The sequence below is a fragment of the Heptranchias perlo genome, chromosome 11 (genome assembly GCF_035084215.1).
Source record: "Heptranchias perlo isolate sHepPer1 chromosome 11, sHepPer1.hap1, whole genome shotgun sequence".
Lineage (NCBI taxonomy): Eukaryota > Metazoa > Chordata > Chondrichthyes > Hexanchiformes > Hexanchidae > Heptranchias > Heptranchias perlo.
The window spans coordinates 51,568,486-51,585,163 of record NC_090335.1 but is presented as its reverse complement, the minus strand read 5'-3'; the positions used below and the strand labels follow the sequence as shown (position 1 = coordinate 51,585,163).

General features: G+C 41.4%; 1 protein-coding gene across 2 annotated transcripts in view; it reads right to left on the bottom strand.

The window, feature by feature from the left end:
* The window catches only part of cfap91 (cilia and flagella associated protein 91), a 65,093-nt gene that overhangs the window by 33,215 nt on the left and 15,200 nt on the right, over positions 1 to 16,678 (bottom strand). For both annotated transcript variants that reach the window (XM_067993016.1, XM_067993017.1), the window contains exons 5-7: positions 16,053 to 16,109; positions 10,034 to 10,209; positions 8,814 to 8,991 (exon numbers count right to left, since the gene is read on the bottom strand). In XM_067993016.1, coding sequence (XP_067849117.1) covers positions 8,814 to 8,991; positions 10,034 to 10,209; positions 16,053 to 16,109 — 411 coding nt within the window. The remainder of the gene's footprint in view (positions 1 to 8,813; positions 8,992 to 10,033; positions 10,210 to 16,052; positions 16,110 to 16,678) is intronic.

The following is a 16,678-nucleotide window of genomic DNA, read 5'->3' as shown; positions in this document are numbered from 1 at the left end:
CAGGTGTGTATAGTACATACCTGGGCAATCTTTCACACTTATATTTTTGAAAACAAAACACAGTGATGCAGTGTTACACTTTACTAGACATATCTTAAAGGAGACCAAACTTTATTGTTTGAAAGATCATAGTATATACTTTTGCAGTACTGTATACACCATCTACAGGATGCACTGCAGAAGCCAGGAGGATAAATGCCAGTGTCATAGCTGTACTGAAACAGCTTGTCTAGGGGAGCGGCTGGCTCTGGTGCATAGATCTTCAGCACCACAGGTGAGTTGTTATGGCTGCGTTTGATGCATTTAGTCGGTTCTTAATATCACGTGGAGTGAACAAAATTGCCTGGATTATGGTACCTAAGATGATAAAGTCAGGGGTGAGGCTGTGCACTGACGATTACAGCTTCATTCACAATCCTCCAATAATCAAGCAGGCCATGCCAGCCTACAGCAGGACCTGCATAACATCCAGGCTTGGGCTAACAGGTGGCAGGCAACATTTGCACTATGCAAATGCCAGGTAATGATCATCTGGAACAAAAGAAAGCCAGCTATCTCTCCTTGACCTTCAACAGCATCATCAGCTTGGGGGTCACCATTGACGAGAAGCTGAAGTGGACCAGCCATATCAACACTGTGGTTACAAGAACGGGGCAGAGGCTGGATGCTCTATGATGAGTGGCTCACCTCCTGATCACCGAAAACCTCCACAAATCTACAAGGCTCAAGTCAGGAGGGTGATGAAGTACTCACCGCACGGCTTGATAGTTGCAGCCGCAACAACACTCAAGAAACTTGACACCATCCAGTTGAGAGCAGTTTGTTTCATCAGTGGCCCTGTGACTGGGCTCAATACCCACTAATCCATCACCGGCACACTGTGGCTGCAGTATATACTATTTACAGGATGCGCTGCAGCAACTTACCAACATTACTTTGACAGCACCTACCTTCCCTGCGACCTCTACCACCGACAAGAGCAGCAATGTTGCGAGAATACCATCACCTCCAAGTTTCACTCCAAGTCACAGGCCATCCTGACTTGGACATATATCATCATTCTGAGCCAGGATCATGGAATTCCCAACCTAATATCTTAATGGGAGCACCATCATCACAAGGACTGCAGTGGCTTAAGGAGACAGTGGTTTAAGGAGAAGACCTATCACCACATTATCAGGGCATTTAGGGATGGGCAATAAACTTGCCCTGTCAGGATTGGCCACATCCTGAGAACAAATAATTATTTTTAAATCCTAGGACCTAGGAGGAGTGAAAGATAAATATAATGCAAGCAATGTTTCTAGCCCAACAAGGAAGGAAGCAGTCCTGGATCTAGTTATGGGGAATGAAGTGGGGGAGCATTTGGGGAACAATGATCATCATCAGGTTTAGAATAGTTATGGAAAAGGACAAGGAACAATCAAGTGTAAAAATAGTTAACTGGAGGAGGGCTAATTCCAGTGAGTTGAAAAGGGATCCAGCCCAGATGGATTGGAATCAAAAATTGGTTGGCAAAACAGTAATTGAACAACGGGAGGCCTTCAAGGAGGAGTTGGTTCGGGTACAGAGTAGACACATCTCTACAAGGGGGAAAGGAAGGGCATCCAAAGCTAGAGTTCCCTGGATCACTAATGACAGAGATTAAAATGAAACAGAAAAAGGAGGCTTATGACAAATGTAAGGTTTACAATACAGTAGAGAACCAAGCTGAATACAGAAAGTACTGAGGAGATCTAAAAAAAAGGGAATAAGAGGGGCAAAGAGAGATTATGAGAATAGATTAGTGGCTAACATAAAAGGGAACCCAAAAGTCTTTTATAAACATATAAATAGTAAAAGGGTAGTCAGAGGAGGGTTGGAGCCGATTAGGGACAAAAAAGATCATCTTGTGGAGGCAGAGGGTATGTCTGAGGTACTAAATAAATACTTCGCATCTATCTTCACTAGAGAAGAGGATGCTGCCATTGTAGCAGTAAAGGAGGAGGTAGTAGTAATATTGGATAGGATAAAAATAGATAAAGAGGAGGTACTTAAATGGTTGGCAGTACTCAAAAGTAGAAAAGTGGCCTGGTCCAATGGGGTGCATCCTAGGTTACTAAGGGAAATAAGGGTTGAAATTGCGAAGGCTCTGGCCACAATCTTCCAATCCTCCTTAGATATGGGGGTGGTGCCAGAGGATTGCAAATGTTACATCCCTGTTCAAAAAAGGGGGAGAGAGATAGACCCGGCAAACTACAGGCCAGTCAGCCTAATGTCGGTGATGGGGAAACTTTTGGAGACAATAATCAAGGACAAAATTAATTGGTATTTGGAAAAGTATGGGCTAATAAATGAAAGTCAGCATGGATTTGTTAAAGGCAAATAGTGTTTGACTAACTTGATTGAGTTCTTTGATGAAGTAACTGAGAGGATTGATGAGGGTAGTGCTGTTGATGTTTTGTATATGGAGTTTCAAAAGGCATTTGATAAAGTACCACAGAATAGACATGTTCGCAAAATTAAAGCCCATGGGATTAAAGGGACAGTGGCAGCCTAGATATGAAATTGGCGAAGGAGCAGAAAGCAGAGTAGTGGTGAACAGTTGTTTTTCAGACCGGAGGGAAGTTTACAGTGGAGTTCCCCAGGCGTTGGTATTAGGACCACTGCTCTTTTTGATATGAATTAATGGCCTGGACTTGGGTATACAGGGCATAATTTCAAAGTTTGCAGATGACACGAAACTCAGATGTAGTAAACAATGAGGATAGTAACAGACTTGAGGAGGGCATAGACAGACTGGTGAAATGGGCTGACACATGACAGATGAAATTTAACACAGAAGTGTGAGGTGATGCATTTTGGTAGGAAGAATGAGGAGAGGCAATATAAACTAAATGGTACAATATTAAAGGGGTGCAGGAACAGAGAGATCTGGAGGTGTATGTACACATATCTTTGAAGGTGGCAGGACAAATTGAGAAGGCTGTTAAAAAAGCATATGGGATCCTGGGCTTTATTAATAGAGGCATAGAGTATAAAAGCAAGGAAGTTAAGTTAAACCTTTATAAAAAGATGGTTAGGCCTCAGTTGGAATATTGTGATCAATTCTGGGCACCACACTTTAGGAAGGATGTCAAGGCCTTAGAGAAGGGTGCAGAAGAGATTTATTAGAATGGTGCCAGGGATGAGGGTCTTCAGTTATCTGGAGAGTCTGGAGAAGCTGGGGTTGTTCTCCTTAGAGCAGAGAAGGTTTAGAGGAGATTTGATAGAGGTGTTCAAAATCATGAACGGTTTTAACAGGGTAAATAAGGAGAAACTGTTTCCGCAGCAGAAGGGTCGGTAACCAGAGGACACAGATTTAAGGTGATTGTCAAAAGAACCAGAGGCGAAATGAGGAAAAAAAAATTTATGCAGCGGGTGTTGTGATCTGGAATGTACTGCCTGAAAGGGTGGTGGAAACAAATTCAATAGTAACTTTCAAAAGGGAATTGGATAAATACTTGAAGGGAAAAAATTTGCAGGGCTATGGGAAAAGAGCAGGGGAGTGGGACCTATCGGATAGCTCTTTCAAAGAGCAGGCACAGGCACGATGGGCCGAATGGCCTCCTTCTGTGCTGTGTCATTCTATGATTCTATATGGGAAATTTAAACCTCACCAACCTAGACCTAGTACTAAAAAAATGTGATACCCAGCTGTGATAGAAATAATATGACACAATCTTGTTATAAGCTAAGGAAATGTGCGCTGCACATCAACTAGTAATATTTTAAAAGTTTTATTTCCCGTGGCATTGCATACAGTAAGTCCGAAAATGTGGTCACTTTTTTTTTTAAACCTTTATCTGCTGCCTGTCAGCTTCTCCAGTCTCTCCACATAACTGAAGTCCCTCATCCCTGGCACCATTGCTGTCTGCATGTTGCCGTTTCTCTCTCTGTCTCTCCTCCTCTGGTGCTGTCACTCTCTTTTCTCTGCTACTTCATGTCCATTAACTCTTTTTGCTTTTCTCTCTGTCTTTTTCTTTTCTTCTTTATTTTTGGGTGGGTGGTAGTGGATGGTATGGCATGGTGAACTGAGGAAAGCAGCTACTAATACCTGCATTCTGTGTTTGGGGGGGGGGGGTGGTTGTGGGGAAAATGTGTCCCACAGCAGCTCCCTTCTCATCCCCTCCCCCAATTACTCGAGAGTCCCCTAGCCTTATCGCTCTTATTGTGTTCCCTACCCCTTTACCTTTCCATTACCCATTCCCCTTCCATCACTACCCTACTTCTTCCCCTTTGAACTACCCACACCCCCTTTATCCTCCCCTACCCCTAGCTTTGCTGTCACTCACCTCACCTTTAACCCTCTATCCACTCACAATCATTCAACAACAACTTGCATTTATATAATGCCTTTAAGATAGTAAAACACTCCAAGTCGCTTCACAGGAGCGTTATCAAACAAAATTTGACACGAGCCACATAAGCAGATATTAGGACAGGTGACCAAAAGCTTGGTTTTAAGGAGCATCTTAAAGGAGGTGACAGAGGTGGAGAGATTGTAATCGGATAGGTGCAAGAGGCCAGAATTGGTGGAGCGCAGAGATCTCGGAGGGTTGTAGGGGGTTACATAGATAGGGAGGAGCAAGGCCATGGAGGGATTCATAAACAAGGATGAGAATTTTAAAATCGTACTGAGCTTGAATAAAGGAGACTATGATGGTATGAGAGCGGAATTGATTAAAGTGGACTGGGAAAATAGTTTAAAGGGTAAGACGGTACATGAACAGTGGTGTTCGTTTAAGGAGTTATTTTACAACTTTCAAAAAATATATATTCCACTGAGGAAAAAAAAGGGTGTAAAAGAAATGACAGCCATCCGTGGCTAAGTAAAGAAATTAAGGATAGTATCCAACTAAAAGCAAGGACATATAAGGTAGCCAAACTTAGTGGGAGGATAGAAGATTGGGAAGTCTTCAAAAGACAGCAAAAAGTAACGAAAGGATTGATTAAGAAAGGGAAGATAGATTATGAAAATAAATTAGCAAAAAATATAAAAACAGATAGCAAGAGTTTCTACAGTTATATAAAAAGAAAAAGGGTGGCTAAGGCAAACGTAGGTCCTTTAGAGGATGAGATCGGGAAATTAATGGTGGGAAACATGGAGATGGCAAAAATGCTGAACAAATATTTTGTTTTAGTCTTTACGGTAGAGGACACTAAGAATATCCCAACACTGGACAAACAGGGGGCTCTAGTGGGGGGGAGGAGCTAAATACGATTAAAATCACTAAGGAATTGGTACTCAGTAAATTAATGGGACTCAAGGCGGATAAATCCCCTGGACCTGATGGCTTACATCCTAGGGTCTTGAGGGAAGTGGCAGTAGGGATTGTGGATGCTTTGGTAATAATTTTCCAAAATTCTCTGGACTCGGCAAAGGTCCCGGCAGATTGGAAAACTGCCAATGTAACACCCTTATTTAAAAAGGGTAGTAGGCAGAAGGCTGGACATTATAGACCAGTTAGCTTAACATCTGCGGTGGGTAAAATTTTGGAGTCTATTATTAAGGAGACAGTAGCGGAACATTTGGATAAACATAATTTAATAGGACAAAGTCAGCATGGCTTTACGAAGGGGAAGTCATGTCTGACAAATTTGCTTGAGTTCTTTGAGGATATAACGTACAGGGTGGATAAAGGGGAACCAGTGGACGTAGTGTATTTGGACTTCCAGAAGGCATTCGACAAGGTGCCACATAAAAGATTATTGCTCAAGATAAAGAATCACTGGATTGGGGTTAATATTCTGGCATGGGTGGAGGATTGGTTATCTAACAGGAAGCAGAGAGTTGGGATAAATGGTACATTCTCGGACTGGCAACCTGTAGCCAGTGGTGTTCCGCAGGGGTCGGTGCTGGGTCCCCAACTCTTTACAATCCATATTAACGATTTGGAGGAGAGGACCGAGTGTAACATATCAAAGTTTGCAGATGATACAAAGATGGGAGGGAAAGTAGAGAGTGAGGAGGACATAAAAAACCTACAAGGGGATATAGACAGGCTGGGTGAGTGAGCGGAGATTTGGCAGATGCAATACAATATTGGAAAATGTGAGGTTATGCACTTTGGCAGGAAAAATCGGAGAGCAAGTTATTATCTTAATGGCGAGAAACTGGAAAGTACTGCAGTTCAAAGGGATCTTGGGGTCCTAGTGCAAGAAAATCAAAAAGCTAGTTTGCAGGTGCAGCAGGTGATCAAGAAGGCCAATGGAATGTTGGCTTTTATTGCTAGGGGGATAGAATATAAAAACAGGGAGGTATTGCTGCAGTTATATAAGGTATTGGTGAGACCGCACCTGGAATACTGCATACAGTTTTGGTCTCCATACTTAAGAAAAGACATACTTGCTCTCGAGGCAGTACAAAGAAGGTTCACTCGGTTAATCCCGGGGATGAGGGGGTGGACATATGAGGAGAGGTTGAGTAGATTGGGACTCTACTCATTGGAGTTCAGAAGAATGAGAGGCGATCTTATTGAAACATATAAGATTGTGAAGGGGCTTGATCGGGTGGATGCGGTAAGGATGTTCCCAAGGATGGGTGAAACTAGAACTAGGGGGCATAATCTTAGAATAAGGGGCTGCTCTTTCAAAACTGAGATGAGGAGAAACTTCTTCACTCAGAGGGTAGTAGGTCTGTGGAATTTCCTGCCCCAGGAAGCTGTGGAAGCTACATCATTAAATAAATTTAAAACAGAAATCGACAGTTTCCTAGAAGTAAAGGGAATTAGGGGTTACGGGGAGTGGGCAGGAAATTGGACATGAATTTAGATTTGAGGTTAGGATCAGATCAGCCATGATCTTATTGAATGGCAGAGCAGGCTCGAGGGGCCGATTGGCCTACTCCTGCTCCTATTTCTTAAGTTCTTATGTTCTAAAATCGAGGCGTGGCCAAACTGGGAGCCAATGTAGGTCAGCGAGCACGTGGTGATGGGTGAACGGGACTTGGTGCGAGTTAGGATACATTCATCCTAAAGCCAGGTGACAAGAGGCCAGTATCCTCCTCATTGTCAATTAGTTTCCCTTCTCTACCATCCGTAACTGTTTCCCTCAAAAAAAATCTTCTTTGCTTTCAAAATTTAGCTTGTTTTGTTTCGAAAAATCAAATTAGAATGAGGAAAAATACTGCTCGTCTGCCCTTCTCTCTATTTGTATCTTTTTTTCTGTTTCTCTCTCCCTCTGTTTCATAGGTGTTAGAAATTAGAATCTGTGTAAGACATTAGCATTGACCTTTTCTAACTGTCAATAGACCACATGTGAGATAATTAGCTGGTTTCAAAATTGAACTTTTTATTTTAAAATTGAAGTAACATTACATAAAGACACACTCTTATTCTCCCCTTCACACCCTCTATCTCTCTTCCTGACCCCAGTGCCCCTCTCTTTCACTTTCTAAAGTTTAGAGAACACAAAATAATGGCTACAATAGGTGTGTAATCAGAACACTGTCATGTCTCTTTCTCTATCAGACACACAGCCTCTTTTTCTTTTTGAAAAATACACTCAATATGAATATTACCTCTGTTGAACTTCTGAAATTTGTCCTCTACCTTTTCCTCAAATAAACTAAAGAAAAAAATATTCTTCAGTATAGCTGACTGAATGGTACTGACATATCCTGGGGGAAAAAGGTACATTGCACATGCTTAGACTGCACAATCCAAATTCAGCTCATAGCATCGCAAAATATCAAATGCAAAATATCATGAGCAGAAATATCAATTCCAGGCCATTGCTTTTAGGAGACTTTGAGGCCTTCACGTAAAAACTTTAATGAAGGTATTAAGACACAGAAACAACTAAATGGATAGATTAAATCATGTTATTGTGAAATACAAAATTTTTACATTTTTAAAAAAATTATTTAAACCCTTATTTTAGGCAATAGAAATTTCAACTATTGAGGAAAAAATGCTAGAAAAACTTTCAGGAAGTATTTTGAAAGAATTGTGGGTACCCTGCAGCCAGATTGTGCAATCAGAGTGGCAAGTTTACAAAGGCATTTTCCATTATAAATGTGGACATAGGAATTTATAATGAAAAAAGTTGACACAAAAATTGTGACCAAAATGTGATAACAGGAATCAAATGGTGCAGACAGATAGATGGTTATCAGTCCAACCAGAACAAAGACACTAACTTCCATGTGATTGTGGGATTAGTGTGTTGGATTGGTCATTCTAAAATAGTAATTCCATTATGACTAGAAGAAAGAAAGAACTTGCAATTAGATAGTACCTTTCATGACCTAATGACGTCTCAAAGCGCTTTACAGTCATGAAGTACTTTGAGTGCAGTCACTGTTATAATGTAGGAAACTTGGCAGTCAATTTGCACATAGCAAGGTTCCACAAACAGCAAGAAATAAATGACCAGATCATCTGTTTTTAGATATTGGCTGAGAGAGAAATATTGGCCAGGACACCAGGAGTACTGCCCTGCTCTTCTTCGTATAGTGCTGTGGGATCTTATGTCCACCTGAGAGGGCAGACAAGGCCTCAGTTTATAATTTCATTTGCAAGACGGCACCTCCGGCAGTGTAGTACTGCACAGAAGTGCCAGCCTACAACTAAGTCCAGTTAGAATCATCTATTTTCCTTGTCATAACTCCCTTCTACCCATTATTACATCTCTATTATTCTCAATCCAACTTTGTCCATTACTCTGTGCATCATCCAAACAGTTTCCTTAACAAGCCTAAAATAAATTGGGTTCTTTTTTGTATTCGAGTTGCCCACTCAACTGAAACTCTGTTGGAGCATTCAGTTTTAGGGTGCAACTTTAATGCATACTTTTCAATTTCTTGTTCCCGGAATGCCCACTCATTTCTTTCCATATCCTCCATCATCTTCTTCCTCTTCTCAAGTTGGCAGTGATCACTCAATGGAGGTAGAGTAGCTTCCCAAGCACGTTTAGCTCGTGCACGTTCAATCATCTCCACTTCTGCTAAGCCTGCTGGTAAGCCTCGGCCTGCGGTCACATGAGAGAGTGCCATTCATTAAGTAGTTGAAAGAAATTCTTGAATATGGTTTAAGAGGAAAGCAAAGATTTTCTACAAATGTTCAAGGATTGTTCTGATGAAACAGATCCTTTTTGCTCTTTAGAAGCCTGATGTACATAAGTTGTATCTGTAACTTACTCAGAACACAGGATAATAGATCTATATTGCTCATTACATCCTCTGTTTTGCAGGTCAGAAACACTTTTGTGAAGATATGCCTAGTGCATTAGAATTTATGATATATTCAGTAAACTTTGAATCACTCTATTTGAGTGTTAAAATTGGATTTGCTGCCTTCAGTATGTTTGTCCTCATTTCTTTTTGAATTAAATTAGCCTCCATATAGTTAAAGAAAAGCCCAGAAATTCATCAGATAGCATACTTCTCAAATGTCTCATATTGTCTGGAACAACCTAGTTCCAGTGGTGAAAAAAATGCTTGTCCCACTTGTACAGACTGTACCAGTAATTCCCAGCTTCACAGTACCGATGTGAGGCCCTCTTTCTCAGGTAGCATCAGTAATAGTGCACTGAATTACATTTGTCCCTTTTATGCAGCACACTTGATGTTCATCGATAGCCAAGATTGTAGCACAACAACGCCAAAAGTGCAACACAAAACAAAACAACTGGTGTTGTACAAGAATCAGATCTATAACAGGAGCTGTGGGTTTAACAGACGAATTACCACGCTACACATAGATGTGCAAACAAGGGTTCAAGACGGACGTGAGCTTTTACAAGCAGTCAAAACAAGCGTTCCTGACTTTTTTCATTTGTCCCTGAATTTTGTACTCTGTGGACCAAGTCCCTGTTTGGCTGGTTGAATATTTATCAGGAGGGGGAACAACTAGGGGGAATTTAGTTACATTAACTTTGTTTACATTACATCTGAAAGACCAGCCAGGAGTGCTCCTTAAATGATCAGACATTAATACTAAATTACTCTGTTTTAACTGTCATTAATTTACTATTTATTCTTACACATTGGCCTAGTTTATATGTAACTCACCAAATTTCAATGCAGCAAGAGTAAGGAGTTCAGGTGCCGATCCCGGTCGTACCACATATTCTGGAGAATATGGCTCAGTTTGTGTTTCACTGTCCCTGTAATCCGTTTGTACCCCCACCGTCCGTTTGGGTGCAGATAGGTCGTAAAAATCCTCATAATTAGCTGAAGTGTCATTCCTGAAAAAAACGGCAGGAAAATAAATTTTAGGACAGAGGTGATAAACAAAACTAAATTACCTCCAGGATTTCAATTTCAATGGTGCATGTAATTAAACCCAGGATGGAACAACACAATCACAGGTAACAGTTGGCTCTCTAAATCCTAGTAGACTCAGGCACTCTGAGTGACAGACAAATTTTTCCACGATCCATTTCAAGAAAGGAAGAATTTGCATTCATATAGCACCTTACACAACCTCAGGGTGTCCCAAAACGTTTCACAGCCAATGAAGTACTTTTGAAGTGTATTTACAGTTATAATGTACAGAAATACGGCAGCCAATTGTGCACAAACTGCAATGAAATAAATGACCAGATAATCTGTTTTATTTTAATGATGTTGGCTGAGGGATAAATGTTGGACAGGACACTGGGAGAACTCCCGTATCTTCTTCGAATAGTGGTATGGGATCACTTATATCCGCATGAAAGGGCAGATGGGGCCTCGGTTTAATGGCTCATCCAAAAATCCAGCTGTGCAGCACTCTCTCAGTACTGCATTGAAATGTCAGGCTGAATTATGTGCTCAAGTCTCAAGAATGGGGCTTGAACTCACAATGCCTGACTCAGAAGAAAGAGTCCTACCATTGAGCTACAGGCGATACTGCATGCAGAAGGAGGTAACTATGTTTCCCCCCCCCCCCCCCCCCCCCCCGAGTTGAGATGGGCAGCCATTTCATTCTCCCACTGGACACACTGATTATGTCCTCTTTTGTTAGCATCCCTCCAAGGATTATGTTCTGTTAAAATAATGTCAACATTTTCCTTATTCAGTTTCCTTTCTGCAATGCTTTTTTGAATCGGCTACTCAAGTTAGATTAGGAACTCATTGTTTGCTAACCATCAGAATCTACTAGTGTTTTTTAAATTTGCCCCAACTGCTTTTGCTAGTTTTCCCTCATTTTCCCTTGATGGAATTGAATCTTGTTGGTGTATGTTTCAGCAGGCACTGGCCACCCTCTGATAACTTGCCCACGTAGCAATTCTTTATGTCTGAGCCTAAACAGTAGATATGGGAAACTGTTTAGCTGTGGAGCATATCATAGCCAAACCTAATCCTGTTCTCAAGTGCACTTTTCAGAAAAAAACGCATTGGATAGCAACCAGGTTAAGGAAAGCTAGCTAATCTTTCCTCTCTTTAGTCCAGGGGCGCTGAAGCCAATTGCAGCCCTGGCTGAGATCAGTAGACCTGGAAGCAAACCTGGTCCCTCTGGTTTGTATGACTTAATATTATTCCAGCTGAATTATATGAGTAATTTTTTTTTAAATGAAGGCGCTTGTTCCAAATCTGGGAAGAATTCACTGATGATGAGGATAGAAAAACAATGCATGAAAAAAACGATGCAACATTATAATACTGACTAAAATGTACATAGTTTATTTTAGAATGCCTTGATAAAGCTGCATATAAGGATTTATAAAATAAAAGGTTTTAATGTTTGTATAAGTTACTTACTGTAATTTCAGACTGCACCAGAATTCAACTGACACATGAGCTGAACAGTTCTGAAGTGCAAGAAAATATGCTCATATGGCAAAAAAAGCAATAAATGCCTCTTATACCTGAAACATTCTGTTATAATGGGATAGTAACTACTATTAGTATGGGGAGAAGAAAAATTAGTTCTGTTGGAAGACAAATTAAATGCCTTTAAAAGAATCCTCTCAATCGCTATTGTACATGATTAACACAATTAAACCCAGATCTAAAATAGTATTTATAGAATTAAATAAATTAAGAAGTTTCTTATATGTACAGGTTTTTAAAATTGCTAATATTCATTGCTACCTATTGCAGCTGGTAGTAGACAAGCCCAATCAATCTATTCTATTTAAAATTGAGGCAAAATCCAGTTTGATTTAAAAGGACATTGGGGAGGTGCATAATTGCTAACTATCACATGAGAAAGTGTTCAAGGAAAGAAGCTCATGGAGATGTCTGCTGACTCTCCCACAAGCTGACCTCCAGGGTTCAGCTGCAAAGAAATGTTACCTATAACACCTGCTGACTTGCAATGATGAAAAGGGAAGAACTGCCACTTTTGCCATTTGTGTAAAAAATCCAACATATATATGATAATAGCTAGGTCACTAGCAATAATAATAATAAAAAATCAATATCAGAAGACAGCCAACCAACAGCAATTTTTTTGGGAGCACTTTTTGATTTAATGTTTAAATAGCAGTCTTTAGATTAAAAACTTCTAGAATGCAAACATTTCTAAATGTTAACTGTCTTGATGGCAATGCCAATATAATTGCCATTTTCACTATTTTTGCCAAAACACTGTCATTTCTTTAAAAAATGAATACTGATTATGTTCACCTGGAGGTGTTAGGATGAAGATAGTCAAGAACAAACATATCAAATGTCTTGTATTTTAGAGTGTGTTTAGATTGCAATTTTAGTATCACTGAAAAATGGTGTCCTCTCTGTAGCAACACTAAAGCTGTTGTATAAATCCATAGCTGTGACCTGGCGTGAATCCAGAGGGAAACAATGTGAGACTTCCTCAAGGAGATAGTCTCACATAGATTGGGTTTGATGTGGAGATGCCGGTGATGGACTGGGGTGTACAAATGTAAGGAATCTTACAACACCAGATTATAGTCCAACAGTTTTATTTGAAAATCACAAGCTTTCGGAGGCTTTCTCCTTCGTCAGGTGAGTGTCGGATTCCTTGAAAATTACCACATATATAGTCATAGAACAATGCCTGGTGATTACAGGTAATCTTTCCAACTGCCCATTATCAAGGCCATCAAGTGAATTGAATAGTGTTCAGACAGAGAAACATTAGATACCAGACTACTTAATATACAAACGGCCAGAACCAAAGACAGAGAGGGAGAGAGAAAAACATCCGAAAGGAAGAGAAAGAGAGAGAATGACCAGTTGTATTAAAAACAGATAACTTTTTTTTCCGCTGGTGGGGTTATGCATAGCGCGACATGAACCCAAAATCCCGGTTGAGGCCGTCCTCATGGGTGCGGAACTTGGCTATCAATTTCTGCTAGACGATTTTGCGTTGTCTTGTGTCTCGAAGGCCGCCTTGGAGAACGCTTACCCGAAGGTCGGTGGCTGAATGTCCTTGACTGCTGAAGTATTCCCCGACTGGGAGGGAACCCTCCTGTCTGGCGATTGTTGCGCGGTGTCCGTTCATCCGTTGTCGCAGTGTCTGCATGGTGAAGAATCACTGAAGAGACTACACAATAACATCAACAAGTTCCATCCCACCATCAAACTCACCATGGACTACTCCTCAGAATCGTTTTTTTTCTTGGACACACGAATCTCCATCAAAGACGGGCACCTCAGCACCTCACTCTACCGCAAGCGCACGGACAACCTCACGATGCTCCACTTTTCCAGCTTCCACCCTAACCACGTCAAAGAGGCCATCCCCTATGGACAGGCCCTGCGAATACACAGGGTCTGCTCAGACGAGGAGGAACGCGATGGACACCTACGCTGAAAGACGCCCTCGTAAGAACGGGATATGACGCTCGACTCGTTGATCGACAGTTCCAACGGGCCACAGCGGAAAATCGCATAGACCTCCTCAGAAGACTAACACGGGACACAACCAACAGAGTACCCTTCGTCGTCCAGTACTTCCCCGGAGCGGAGAAACTGCGCCATGTTCTCCGCAGCCTTCAACATGTCATCGATGACGACGAACACCTCGCTAAGGCCATCCCCACGCCTCCACTACTCGCCTTCAAACAGCCACCCAACCTCAAACAGACCATCGTTCGCAGCAAATTACCCAGCTTTCAGGAGAACAGCGTCCACGACACCACACAACCCTGCCATGGCAACCTCTGCAAGACATGCCAGATCATCGACACAGATACCACCATCACACGAGAGGACACCACCCACCAGGTACATGGTTCATACACCTGTGACTCGGCCAACGTTGTCTACCTCATACGTTGCAGGAAAGGATGCCCTGGAGCATGGTACATTGGCGAGACCATGCAGACACTGCGACAACGGATGAACGGACACCGCGCAACAATCGCCAGACAGGAGGGTTCCCTCCCAGTCGGGGAACACTTCAGCAGTCAAGGACGTTCAGCCACCGATCTTCGGGTAAGCGTTCTCCAAGGCAGCCTTCGAGACACAAGACAACGCAAAATCGTCGAGCAGAAATTGATAGCCAAGTTCCGCACCCATGAGGACGGCCTCAACCGGGATCTTGGGTTCATGTCGCGCTACACATAACCCCACCAGCGGGAAAAAAAAGTTATCTGTTTTTAATACAATTGGTCATTCTCTCTCTTTCTCTTCCTTTCGGATGTTTCTCTCTCTCTCTCTCCCTCTCTGTCTTTGGTTCTGGCCGTTTGTATGTTCAGTAGTCTGGTATCTTATGTTTCTCTGTCTGAACACTATTCAATTCACTTGATGGCCTTGATAACGGGCAGTTGGAAAGATTACCTGTAATCACCAGGCATTGTTCTATGACTATATATGCGGTAATTTTCAAGGAATCCGACACTCACCTGACGAAGGAGAAAGCCTCCGAGAGCTTGTGATTTTCAAATAAAACTGTTGGACTATAACCTGGTGTTGTAAGATTCCTTACATAGATTGGGTTTGAGAACGTATAAAAAAAAATTCAGTGTGGTATCAAACTTGGTTTACAAAGTCAGACCTACCTGGAGTTAATTTAATCCAATTTAGTCCCACACCCCATGCTTTTTCCCAATAACCCTGCAAATTAGTCCTCTTCAAGTACATGTCCAAATGTATTTTGAAAGTTCCTACGGAATCTGATTCAGATCTTAAAAACTCTCTATGTAAAAAAATTTCTCCTCATTTCCCCTCTAGTTCTTTTGCCAATTATTTTAAATCTTTGATCTCTGGTTACCGACCCACTTGCCAGAGGAAACAGTTTCTCCCTACATGCTCTATCAAAACCCCTCATTATTTTGAATATTAAATTAACCTTCTCTGCTCTAAGGAGAACAATCCCAGCTTCTCCAATCTCTCCACATAACTGAAGTCCCTCATCCCTGGTATCATCCTGGTAAACCCTCTCCAAGGCCTTAACATCCTTCCTAAAGTGTGGTGCTCAGAATTGTACACAATACTCCTGCTAAGACCTAACCAGTGATTTGTAAAGGTTTAGCATGACTTTCTTGTTTTTGTATTCAATGCCTCTATTTACAAAGCCAAGTATCCCATACGCTTTCTTAACCGCCTTATCAACTTGCCCTGCCACCTTCAAAGATCTGTGAATATGCAATTCCAGGTCCCTCTGCTCTTGCACCCCCCTCAAAATAGTACCATTTAGATTATACTGTCCCTCCATGTTGTTTCTCCCAAAGTGCATCACTTCACACTTATCCACATTAAATTGCATCTGCCATGCGTCTGCCCATTTCACCAGTCTGTCTATGTCCTCCTGAAGTCTGCTACCATCCTCATCACTGTTTACTACGTTGTCAAGTTTTGTATCATCCGCAAACTTCGAAATTGTACTCCCATTACCCAAGTCCAGGTCATTTATATAAAACAAGAAAAGCAATGGTCCTAATACCGAACCCTGGGGGACTCCACTGCATACTTCTCTCCAGTCAGAAAAACATCCGTTCACCGCTACTCTCTGCCTCCTATCCCTTAGCTAATGGTACAGAATGGTACTATTTACATGCATACAAGCCCAACTGATTCAGTTACCTCCCTTCCTACCAACCTCCTCCTCCAAAAAAAGGGAAAAATGATATAAAAAAGGGTTATACACCAAACCAAAGTTATCACTAACCTTCCTCAAAAGGTAACATGAACTTACTTGGACATCTCCAGAATTACATTCACAGGTAGCTGTTGTACAAAGGGAATAATGGGCCTGTAAAGTAAGCAGAAAATATAACCATTAAAAATTGCAATATAAGAACTGTGTTATGAACCAAGAAGTATTAAAAAGGCAAGGCAAGATACTTCAAACAGATTTCATTTCTTTGTCCCTCCCCATCATTAATTCCCAACTGCTGCTACCTTCCAATCAAGAGGGCAGAACAGCCATGCTCCTTTTTGACCTCTGTCAATGTAATGTAACTCCACGAATGGCCAACAAAAGGTGCATGGTCAGACCAATCTGGTCAGTTTCCATTCTCCTCCCTCCTTGTCCCTTGAAAATCGAATGTTCCATTGCTCAACATTGTTCTTTCTAGCAGTCCAATTGAGAATTGGCTGAGTGTATTTCCAGGGATGGAGTTATAATCAACAACAAACTAAAGTTTTCTCTATACCAAAACCTGTACCTGGAGTTCCTTGTCCTCAGGAGTCCCCTATTAGAAAATAGTAGACACCATTGCATCCAAGATCTATGTGTGTGTAAATATATATGGCATACCTATATTTTTGTACCCTTATGCACAAAGTGCATGCATACAATTTTTTTAGATATATTAAATC